Raw genomic sequence first — 13,209 nt, forward strand, 5'->3', positions numbered from 1 at the left:
GTAAAGTAACAGGACACAAAATTATCATACAAAATTCAATAGCTTTTCTATATACCAATATTGAAAGAAAAATAATTCCATTCAAAGTTGCTTCAAAAAATAAAATAATTAGGAATTAATGTAACCATATATGTAAAAGAGATTTATAAAAAATATTTCAGAATGCTGTAAGAAGAAACTAAGTAAGACACCAGGAGATAGAAAGCCTTCCATGCCTAGAGATAGGCAGAATTAGTTAAAATGGCCATATTACCGAAAGCAATCTGTAGAGTCCATGCAATATTCATCAAAATACCAATAATATTGTTCTCAGAACAAGAAAAATCAATTCTAAAATTCATATAGGAGAAAAAAAGAAGATCCAAAGTGATTCTGAGAAAAAAGAACAACGTGGGAGGCTTAGTAATCCAATGTCATGATATACAACAGAGTTGTAGTTAACAAAAACTGGCATAAAAACAGACATGTAGACTAATGGAACAGAAGACACAAAAACAAATCCACAAAGATACAATTATCTGATTCTTGACAAAGGCGTCTAAAACATACAATGGAGAAAAGGCCCTCTCTTTAAAAAGCAGTGCTGGGAAAAATGAAACTAGAAAAATAGAAACTAGATCCCTATCTCTATCCTGTACAAAAATTATCAAAAACCTAAGAATTAGACTAGAAACTTTATAATTACTGAATAAATAATAGGGAAAATTCTTCAACATATAGGTTTAGACAAAGACTTGCTGAATAAACCCTATAGCTCAGGAAATAGATAATCATTAAATGGGATGAAATAAAATAAAAAAGCTTCTGAGTCTACATAATGGGAGAAAATCCTTACCAGCTACTATGCTGACAAAGAAATGATATCCAGAATTTATAAAGAACTTTAAAAACTCAACATCAAAATAACAACCCAATCGGTAAATGGAGAAATAAATTGAACAGATACTTTCAAAGAATAAGTGCACATTGCCAACAATGATATGAAAAATATTCAACATCATCAGCAATAATGGAAATGCAAATCAATACTACACTGAGATATCATCTCACTTCAGTTAGAATGGCAAGCTTCAGGAATACAAATAACTATAAATTCTGGCAATAATGAAGAGAATAAAGAATGCTTATACAGTGTTGACAGGAATGGAAATTATATAGCCAATATGGAAATCAGTATTTAAATTCCTCAAAAAGTTGAAAATATAACAAACATGATCCATCTAGACCACTCCTTGCATTTATAAAGAAAAAATAAAGTCATCATGTTTTATAGATGCATGAATATTTATATTTTTCATAGTACAATTCTTAATAGGTTATATAATTATTCTGGGTATCCATCAACAGATGAATGGATAAAGAAAATATATAGATATACAAAAGAGTTTTAGAAAGCCATAAAAAAGAAAACAATTATGTCATTTGTTACAAAAGGGATGGAACTTGAGACCATATTTTGAGTGAAATAAGTGAGACTCAGTAAATTATGTTTGCTCTCTTATGTGGAAACTAGAGGGAAAAGAAAGGAAATATAGGAATGCCGTGAAAGCATTAGGAAAACCGCTAGGGTAAAGGAAAGTGATCAGAGGAGGTAAGGTGGGGGAGGTGTTTTAGGGAATAAAAATGATAAAATTAGGTTCTTATTTATGGGTGAATATGGCAGAATGAAACCCAACTTTCTGGGTTAATATGCACCAAAAATAAATAATCAAAAACTTGAGTAAACAAAAGTCATAATTGTTGAAAAGAGGAAAAAGTTCCTGCCACAATCCAGGCACGATTAGGATACATAGACACCTGGATGTTGATTTGTGAGTATAATTCCTGAACATCACAGATAAAAGACTGTTTCCGACTTCAAGAAAGAAAGGACAAGTCATTTATAAAGGGAGAGATAACAGTATGATTAGAAATCTCATCTGAAACAATGAAGTCTTCTGAAAAAATCTTTAGGACAGAAGAAACCAGAAATCACAAATTATATAGAACATGAATAAAAATGACACATCATATCAAAATCTATCAGATGTTACAACAGCTTTATCACCATAACATTTTGTTTTTCAAGTATTTTTAGTTGTAGATGGACACAACAAGTGGTGCTGAGAATAGAACCCAGGGCCTCACACATGTTAGGCAAACACTCTACCACTGAGCCACAACCCCAGCTCTACAGATGAAGTAACAGCTTTAACCAAAGGAAAATGCATTCTACAATGGCTTTATCATTTTTCAAAATTAAAACTAATCACTTATTGTAGCAATGAAAATGGAAAAATATAAAATAAATAATTAAAAATCATGTTATGACTTGGATCTCAAATGTCATCCAAAAGATCATATGGTGAAGGTGTCATCCCTATCTGATGGCACTATTTGGAGGCTGTGTTAACCTTAGGATGTTATGATTAGTTTAAGGAAGTAGGTCATTGGGGGCATTCCCTTAAAAGTATATTGAGACCCCTTCTGTCTCTGTTTGTTTCTTGACTATCATAAGTTGAGCAGTTTTATTCTACCACATGCTCTCTTCCATGATGTTCTACCTTACCACACACCCAGAAACAATGGAACCAATAACTATGGACTGAAACCTCTGAAATCATGAGTCAAAATAAATCAACTTAATGTTTATTTTCTCTTATTTTGTCACAGCAACTGAAAGCTGATTAACATAGAACTTTGGTACTAAGAGTGGGGCTGTTCCTGTGTCTGTATCTGACCATGTGATTCAGAAGCTTTTGGAACTGGATTTCAGGAGGAATGTGGAAAGGTTTGAAAAAGCAGGATATAAAAATCTTAGAATGCTGTAAGCAGAGCTTAAATGGGTGAGTCTTATGGGAGCTCAGCAGACCATACTACAGATAAGAATGCAAATAGTAAAGATGGTGCTGATGAAGATTCAGATGGAAATGGGGAGTCTATTGTGAATTGAACTAGAGGCCATTCATGTTACATTCTAACAAAGAACTTATCTACATTTTGTTCATGCCCTGAGATTTTATGTAAGGCTGAGTTTAAGGGTAATAATCTAATCAATATGGCTCAGGAAATTTCAAGGCAATATAGTATTCAGCCTGTGGCATGTGTATTACTGACGGATTTACAGTGAGAATCAAGATAGGGAAAAAAAGAGTGGAAAGATTTTTAAAACTTCAACTTGGTCATAAAAGAAGCCTTTGTAAAGGTGCAATCAATGGAAATGGTTTAAACTTGCCATTAAAATGAAGCCAAGTAATTTGCACAGGATTACTAGGAAAGACCTCTTGAGGGCATCTCAGGAATAAGCAGGACATGCCCCCCAAAGACTCAAAAGTGTGAAAGTGTAAAGTGTAAACCATTAATTTAAGAAAATAGACTTGAGCACACTGTAGCTACAGAGTTGCCTAGTAAGTTGTTTCCCATGTAGTCATTTCATGGTGGTGAGATTTCTAAGCGCTCGGAGGTTGCTGCAGTCATGGTCCTAGAAGTCTTGGATACTGCTCAATTTGGTGGCAGACATTTTTGTCAACCATGTGGCAATGGTTTTCTGGCATGCAGAATTCAAGAGCTATGGGGCTGTGAAGGCCTTTACAAAAATTTCAAAGGAAAGTCTGGGAGGCCAAGCATTATGTGGTAGGGATAGAGTCCTTATGGGAAGTTCCTTAGAAGGTGAAGGGTGAAGCTGTGAGAATGAAGCTGGAGTTGCAATGGAAATCCCAGAAAGTTATAGATGTCAAGAACATTGGCAGGTCTGCTGAGCCACAGATGTGAGCAGAGTCAGGTCAAGAGAATGGCCATGTGGGTTTCAGCCAGAAGTCTGTAAGAGTAGGGCTGCCCATGTACTTGCAGGCACATACCCTGGATTGTAGGCATGGAGCTGTAGGATTTAACATTTTCTCTGCTGGGTTTCAGTTTTGCTTTGGTCCCTTCTCTCACTTCTGCAACAGGAAAGTTTACCCTATACCTTTCACGTCATTGTATGTTGAAAATATGCGATTTGCATTTTTAAATTATTTTCACAGGATCTCATAGCAAAGAGTTGTCTGAATCTCAGGGGAGACTTTGGACTTGGACTTTTAAGCAATGATGGAACTATTGAGACTTTAGAAATTCATATAGATGGGCTAAATGCATTTTGCGAGATGAACAGGAGGCTTCAGGGATCAGGGCAGAATGTTACTATTTGGATCTGAAATGCTCCCCCAAAGCTCGTGTATTGAAAGCTTGGTTCCCAGTTGGTCTCACTATTGAGAGGTGGTGGAAACTTTAGGAGGTAGTGCCTAGTTGAAGGAAATAGGTCATTGGGTATATGCCCTTGAAGGGTATCTTGGGATCCCAGCCCCTTCCTCTCTTTGCTTCCTGGATGCCATAAGGAGGGCAGCTTTACTCCACCATGTGCTGTCCTACACCACAGACCAGGAAACAAGATAGCCAAAGGATCACAAATTAACACCTCTGAAACTGTGAGCCAAAATAAACTTTCCCTCATTTTAGTTGATTTTCTTAGGTATTTTTTCACAGTGACAAAAAGTTAATACAGCATAAGTAGTACACAAAAGCTAAAATTAATTTTTTGAAAAATAGAAATAAACTGCACAAATGATTTAAAAAAACCCAAACCATGTTCTTTCAAAAGATTAATGCTCCCTGATAAGCCTGATTAAAATACTAATGTCAGGGAGGTAGAACAGAAAGAAGTTGAATAAGGGCACCAAAATATATTTAGAGTAGAAGAATTACTTCTGGTTCTTCAGCACAGTAGAATAATTATATGTTAAAACACTCTATTATATATTTCAAAATGGCTAGAAGAGTATGAAATTTCCAACTCATAAAATAATTATTGCTTGAAGAGATGACATACTTATTATTCTGATTCTTACACATTATATACGTATATTAAATTATTATAATGTACCTCATAAGGATGTACAGATAATATATCCTAATAAAAAGACTAATGAGAAAATAAAAATTCATAGTATTAGAAATATGAAAGAGCAATACTCACAATTATGAAAGATATTAAAATAATAAAATAATATATAATTAAAATAAAATAATATATATAGCATTAAATTGAATATCCAGAGAAAATAATGATCTCCCAGCCAAATATAAATTATCCAAAGTAACATGAGAAGAAAGGCATAAAATTCAAATGAATAAAATCACCATTTTCGGGGGCTAGGGTTGTGGCTCAGTGGTAGAGTGCTTACTTTCCATGTGTGAGGCATTGGGTTTGATCCTCAGCACCATATAAAAATAAATAAATCAAAATAAAGGTATTGTGTCCAACTACAACTAAAAAAATATTTTTAAAAATATCATCATTTTCCTGAAGTAGATAAGAACAAGATGTGGATGAAAAGCGCCATATTTCTGAATGAGAAAACCTAATAAAAATTCCAAATCTTCAAGTATTAACATTTTTAAAACAGTGCCAATCAGAATCCAAGCTGTTTTGGCCTAGAAAAAATTAAATTTGATATTTATATCAAAGAATAAACATTTAACAACTGATAAGAAACAATATGAAAGAAGAGTGATTAAGAATTCATATTACCAGGCATTGAAATTTACAGAAATCTACTATGATTTTGAAAGTATTGTCTTGACACAAGAATTGACAAATATAATAATAGAACAGAGTAGAAAGTCTAAGTCCAAGTATGTACATAGAGCTACTAAGCAAACTAGCATTTTAATTATGTGAGAAAGAAATGATTGATTTAATAAATGATTCTGTGCAACTGGTTATTCACCTTAAAGAAACAAAATGTAACCCCTTCCTGCACATCATATTCAAAGTGTAAATTTCAGATGGAATACAGCTCTAAAAAATAAACAAAGATATCAAAAGGAAATTTAGAAATATGCAAAGTGTTCATGGAGAGAACAACTTATTCAAGTTGAACTTAGAAGCCAAATAGACATTTATCAAAGTAATCAAATTAAAATTTTTAAGGTTTCTATTTATTTAAATGTTATAGTATACATTTAAGGTATGCAAAAAAACCCAAACCAGAAAGCTTAAAAAGAAGGAGATCCTATCATTTGCCGCAACATCAATGGACCTGGAAAACATTTTTGTGAAACAAATTAAATTTTTATAAATTTAAGTATCATAAACTCAAAAGACATGTAACAGACTCAGGAAAATATGTGAAAAAAATTCAAAACTAATAATGTGCTACCCTCCATAATATAGATTCATTATAAAATTATAAATTTATAAATACCATCTTTCTTTTGTAGTGCTGGGATAGAACCAAAGGCATCATGCATGCTAGGTAGGTGCTCTACCACTGAGTTATAACCCCAGCCCACAAATTTATACTCACACACACACACAAAGTAAACATAAAGTGTATGAACAAACAATTCACAAAAGAATTGCAGATACCTAGCAAGCATACAAAAAATGTTAATCGTTGACAAACAACATACTGAAAACAAATAGGTGCTATTTAGTGCTGGTGTGGGTGTAAAGAAACGAATATCTACAAAATGATATTGGGAGTGTAGTTTTTGTAACTTTATAAAAATTCAATATGAAAGACTATATTATAGTAAAATTCAAACTGCTCATATTCCCACACTCAGTTATTCTACTTTTGGGTATCTATCCTACAGGAAGAAAAGCACCAATATATAATGAGATTCATTCATGGATATGTTTTCAGAAATATCTATAGTGGAAAAAATCTGGAAGTAAACATAATGTTTAGCAAGAGGGGATAAGTTGCTACAAAATACTATGGAATATTTTACAGTAATTAATAAAGAAGTTTGAAGGCTTTATTGATGTATTTGACTGGAGTATGACCTTAACTGACATAGGTGTTTCCATGAAGGTATTTTACAGATGTAATCAAAGCCCCTAAACAAGGAGATATAAGGGAGAATATCCTGGATAATTTGAGTGGATCTGATTGAATATGATGAAAGGTTTCAAAAACAGGGCTGAGGTCTTTCCCAAAGAGAACAGAAATTCCACCTGTGGAACACAGCTTCAGCCCATGTCCACAGAATTCCATTCTTCTCACGACCTTGCCTTCCTGGCTGCCTATGGCAGCTTTGTACTATGCCCATGTGTTTGAGCCTACCCATGAAATTCTGTTTCTGACTGACTGCACTACAGATTTCAGAGTCACCTAGGAAGCCTTTATTTCTAGTAATATATCTCTTACTGTTTATGCTTCTCTGCTTGAACTCCGATTGACATAAGAAGTTACAGATAATATACTCTTACCTATAGAGTTATTTATGATAAATTAAGTTTAAAAAAGTGAGTTGCAATGTGTGTATACAAATTAATCTGAAATATACATATATATATAATTTTATAAATAAATATTTATAAATATTTAAAGAACATAGCATAGGTATGTAAATAGGCACACCAAATTGCAAATACTTATTATTTCACAAAGACTGAGCAAGAAAATAAAAGAATTTTAAATATTTTTATACGTTTCTACATGAGTTTAAATGGTTATGATGGCCCTATGTAAATTTTATAACTAAAAATAAAAACAATAATAATTAGGGTAAATCAACATGGAAGTCATAAAAATAATCACTAAAAATATTAAAAAGCCAGGTGTGGTGGCTCATGCCTATAATGCCAGCAACTTGGGAGGCTGAGACAAGAGTATTGCAAATTCAAGGCCAGCCTCAGCAACTAAGTGAGGCGCTAAGTGAGATCCTTCTGTAAATAAAATATAAAAAGGGCTGAAGATGTGGCTCAGTTGTTATGCACCCCCTGAGTTTATTCCCCAGTTCCAAACAATAAAATAAATTAAAAAGGACTAGGGATGTAGTTCAGGGGTAAAGTGCTCATGAATTCAATCTCCAACACCAAAAATTAAAAAAAAAATAAATGATTTGACAATTCTAATGATACAATGTGGAGTGAAAAATGTTACAAAATTATAACTGTGTACCATGAAGAGGCAGGTATGGGGATAAAAAGATTTAGTCACTCATTTTTTTAACATACAGGAAAAACAGAATAGATGGAGATACATCAAAACAAAATGTTTACAAATTTCTTGCTGTGTTGTATGTACTCTGTGATTATTATTTTTTTCTCATATTTTTCTAGGTTTTTTGTTTCCTTACAATTTCCTACAATGAAAGTGATTTAAATGAGACTAAAAACAAAAATCTGCAAAACTCTCATTAAAAAGATGAGCATAGGTCTATCAGGAAACAATTTCTGGAAGCTTTTCTAAATTAGAAATAGACTTTTAAAAGTCACAGATTGGGCTGGGGCTGTAGCTCATTGGTAGAGTATCTGCCTCGAACATGTGAGGTACTGGGTTCGATCCTCAGCACCACATAAAAATAAGTACAGATATTGTGTTCAACTACAACTAAAAATATTTTTTAAAAAGTCACAGATTATTAGTCAGAGATTATGTGGGAGACACGGTATTTGAGCCAGAGGGAATGGGAAGGATCTCCTAACTGATTTAGAGTCTGCACATTAAGATCAATCTTTTTTTTTTTTTGAGAGAGAGAGAAAGAGAGAGAGAAAAATTTTTTAATATATATATTTTTTTAGTTTTCAGTGGACACAACATCTTTATTTTATTTTTATGTGGTGCTGAGGATCGAACCCAGTGCCCCACGCATGCCATGCAAGCACGCTACCGCTTGAGCCACATCCCCAGCCCAATCTTTAATGTCTCTACAGCCTGAACAGGATCAGTGGTTGCTGATGTCTGCAAATGGGAAAATAGCAACAATATTTCTATATTACTACAAAGCATGTCTTAATGCAGTACCCCTATGCTAAAAGCATTTTTTTACTTTAATGAGATTCAAAGTGAGTTATCAATGTGCATTCTACCCAATACCTGAAAAGACTGAGATCAACGGGTCTTTCTGAACATCCCTCCTGTCCTCTGACCATTTTGTTCCCCAATATGGAAGGGTAGGAGAACACTTCTGTACTCAATGGGTAGGCCCATTTTTCTAGAGGCAGATTTTTTTTTTAAGCAACTTGAGCATATAAGCATTTTAACAACTCCATTTTCATAAGGAGTGGGGCAAAGACAAAAACTGTGTGTCTTCTCAGATAATTACAAAGGCTGCTTGTTTGTTACTTCTATGACAGAAACAGTACCATAAACAAAATATGTGGTAATACTTTATAATGCACAAACCAATAACTGAGGCACCTGAATTCCAGAGTTTGGAAACAGCATGAGAAATTATATCACTGTGTAAAAGAGGAACAATCTGTTTCAAGCCAAAAAGTATGTTTAATTGTAAATCTAAATCTTGCAAATGATGATGGTTTTATACCTTGTTATATTTTCTACAATTTACTTCAAAATAGATCCACAGAGTATAATGTATACATGCATATCCTTTTAATCTACAGTTTAGGGGTATTTACTTAATATTTAAAATACCTTAATCATTAATACTTACTCCAGAGGTGATTTGTAAACATTAAATACTTAGAAGCCTTTGCTTCTATCAGTAGTTCAGTCACTTCAATGGAGGAGAACTAATTAGCCTAACATTTATAAAATAATTAATTTTTCTTAGTAAAATGAATGTTATTAAAGAGGTGCACCAACCAGAAATGTCTTAAGGATATTTTAGCTTTTATAAAAAATTGATATAAGAATCTCTTTGATCCCATAACATATTCCATTCAAAAGGGGTCTTAAAGCTTACAATCAAAAAGGGTTCTTTGTCCTGGTCCCTATCAGGATTGTATTGCCAAACTCTGACCAGAAAGTTGGTTGACAGCTGGTGATATAGCTCAATGGCAGAGTGCTTGCCTAGCATGTGTGAGGCAGTAGGTTCCATTTCTAGCACTACATACAAACACAAAAAGGAAAGTTGTCTGAATCCCATCAGCATAATTCTACCAAATCTGCCTTGACCCTTTTACAGAAGGTCCTATTATGTACATAAAAACTGAAAGCTGAGACCTCATTGAGATTACAGAATAGGATATATGAATGATTTTGTGTGTGTTTGTTCATAAATGTTTATATGCTAGGGAGAATAAAGGCTAAGATTGGCTTTCAGTGCAATATGCTTGTCTGCTGATGCAATTTTATTGGAATCTAATAGGTAACTCATACCTACCTCTGACTAATGAAAGCTTTTGGTATTTATGAAGAAGAACCTAATAATAAGGAAAGGCCAAAGTGGCTTACATGAGTTTGTAACAGAAATCTTTCCTCTGACTCTAGAAAAATGTAAACCAATTCAAACTCTATGTTGATCACAGATTCTTCTATCTTCCCTCAGGTCACTTACCAATTTTTTCATCCTCCTGTACCATTTTCCTCTCTTCTCTGAAAGCCCTGAGCCAACGAATTTTCTCCTCCAGCTTCTTGGCAAAGAACAGATGTACCTCATTTTTCTCCTTGTTTTGAAGCTTGAAAGCATTCTTCATGCTGACATTAAAGTCATCATCTCTGCCATCTTCGATGTCAACCACCTCATATTTATCCATGTCAATGCGGCCTTTGTAGTACAGGATGTCTCTACGGATTAGATCCTAGGTAGGAAGAATGGAAAGGTATTTTTGTGTAGGTACATGCAGAGTGGTAACAGGAGAGTTGGCATATGGGCACAACAGAATACTAACGCTGTCACTGTTTTGGAATACCAATAGGGGTTGTTAAGGTCTAAATTTGGGCATGTTAGATTACCAGTCTGACATTGACAAGATGATTAACTAGGTGTCCTAAGAGTTGCCCCATATCCAAACAATGTCTCAGGCCCCAATATAAATCCTTGAATGTGTTTGCAAGCCTGTTGCTGGGAAATATGAAGCAGCATACCACAAAAACACTGCTAACAGGGGCTTTTCCTCTTTGAAAACATTGGCCACTCTACCAGAAATATGAAATGCACTGGCTGGTTGTCTGGAATGTGCTGAGAAATCCAAGAAGGCCAATGAAACTAAGGTATCAGAAAACAAACTTGCAGATGCATATAAAGACTATGTTGCCTATCTGATATTTTGTTCTCAAGTACTAGATTAATCCTAATTTTCTTCAATGAGACATTCAAAATTAGTTTGTGAGTGGTGTTCTTATTTCTCTACTTATTTACTTACATTTTTAATAATGTAATCAGTATTAGTGAACCTGCCCCCAATCCAAATGCAATGACCCAAGGCATACTCTACCCTAAATCTCATGTTCATCATTCCCCTGGTTTCCTTTGTGTGTGTGTGTGTGTGTGTGTGTGTGTGTGTGTGTGTATGTGTACACTGGGGTGGAATCCAGAGACCTTATCTGTGAGCCACATTCTCAGCCCTTTTTATTTTGAGACAGGGTCTCACTAAGTTGCTTAGGGCCCCATTAAATTACTGAAGAGGCTGGCCTCAAACTTGTGATCCTCCTGCCTCAGCCTCCCAAGTTGCTGGGATTACAGGCATGCGCCACTGTGTCCAGCTCCTTTCTGTATAGTTCTATCTCATTTATATCTATTCCACTTGAAAACACACAAAGCATGACCATATAATATTAAGATATATATATATATATATAAGTTATAAAGGAATATTTGACAATGATATATGCCAAAATCAAAAGTATAAATCAGAAAATGGGAAGAGATGAAGGAAGAAGGAAATGGAAGTGTATAAGGGAAGGAAGTTTACATTTTTAAATAATCATTTAAGTTAAACAGTAAGTACATGAGTGTACATTATATTATTTTAAATATTTATGGACATCAAATAAATAATAAGTAAAAAATGCAAAGGAATGGAAGAAATCACATATGGGTCTATATTAGATCTGATAAGTCTCTCGGAGTGGCCTTTTAGCCTAGCCTCTCCTCCTATCAACACTTCCCTCATCCTCCTCAGAGAAGAGATATTCATTGTAGTGGTTCCTATGAACTGTATTCCAAATTCTGAGATTATCTGTGAGATACATGCTCAAAAAGTGGGCCCTATTAGGCTAATCTAACTGGATAAAAGGGAAGAAAATCTATGGATAATGGATGGAATCTATCCTGATCTCAGAAAGGTTTGAGTTTAACTTTACTATTCATAACATAATAAATAAAGACCTAGAAAGGCAGATCTGGATCATGCAGCTAAAAAGTGGGCACCTATAGTACTAAAACACTGGCAACCTCAACTACCCTATTCTGAACTTCAGTCCACAACTTCCTTCCCCCGCCTACTAAACTAATGTCACATTATCATTGTCAGCCTTCAATACCTTTTCTAGTTTCCAAAAATGGAAAGTATGTGCAAGATCTTAGAACTACATTAATTGAAGCTTCTTGTTGTTTCTTTAGATATTTAAGGATGACAAGGAACTAAAGAGAATTTTAGCTTCTGTTGCAGGGTAACAGGGGTAGAGTGACATGTTATTAAAATTCTTTCTTTGCAGCTCCACAGTCAGTTGAATGTGAGTGTTCAGGCATCAGATTAGTCATAAGCCAAATGCAAGGATATAATAAGAATGGCTAAAAATGATCTACTGGCTTAGGAAGTTCAATCAGAAAGGGTAGCTAAGGCCATGAAACAACATGGGGCAGTAGAAAGAGCATGACATAGAATCCAAAGACCTGAGTTTGAATACTAACTGCTTAACCTACTAGCTGTATGGTCTTGGGTAAGCCACTTTCAGCCTCAATCATAAAATGAGAGTTTTATTTACACTGTAAAAATGGCAGAAAAATTCTAATCTAAACATGCAGCTTCCTGGTTATGAGGCAAGCCTTATTCACTAAAAACAGCCTTAAGCTTTCTTGCTCCTGTGCCAGTGCTTCATAGCCGTTTGAATTCCCTTTTGATAAACTTAAAAAACATGCTGCCTCTTTCAGCTCATTTAAACTTTCCAAATAAGTTAAATATTATGAGTAAAAATACTGTCTCTAGAAATTCTACATATTCTTTCAGGATGGGGGAGGTATTTGCTAAATGGTATTTGCCACCTACTCACCAACATCACAGATCTACTTGGGCAGCTAATGCTTTTCCCGGAGGTTTTTGTCAAGTCTATAAATGCCTAGGCCCTGGTCATAGCCTGTGGCTCCTGCAAAGAACCTCTGCTCATCGCTGATACTGCATAATTGAAATAGCTTCCAGCTATTTTAGTTTGGCCTCTGTAGGTATTCCCGGGGTTTTGTAAGACAAAGCAAGACATTTTGTACAAATAACAGATGCTGCAATCAGGAGAATGCAAGTGTTCAGGACTGTAGCCTGCTTCGTTTGTTTGTCAG

The 13,209-nt window shown here is 34.6% G+C and overlaps 1 protein-coding gene across 7 annotated transcripts in view; it reads right to left on the minus strand.

Moving 5' to 3' along the window:
* Positions 1 to 13,209, minus strand: part of Arhgef9 (Cdc42 guanine nucleotide exchange factor 9) — a 342,442-nt gene that overhangs the window by 13,102 nt on the left and 316,131 nt on the right. For all 7 annotated transcript variants that reach the window (XM_026412344.2, XM_026412339.2, XM_026412343.2 and 4 more), the window contains one exon: positions 10,273 to 10,516. In XM_026412344.2, coding sequence (XP_026268129.1) covers positions 10,273 to 10,516 — 244 coding nt within the window. The remainder of the gene's footprint in view (positions 1 to 10,272; positions 10,517 to 13,209) is intronic.

Source organism: Urocitellus parryii, chromosome X (assembly GCF_045843805.1).
Source record: "Urocitellus parryii isolate mUroPar1 chromosome X, mUroPar1.hap1, whole genome shotgun sequence".
NCBI lineage: Eukaryota > Metazoa > Chordata > Mammalia > Rodentia > Sciuridae > Urocitellus > Urocitellus parryii.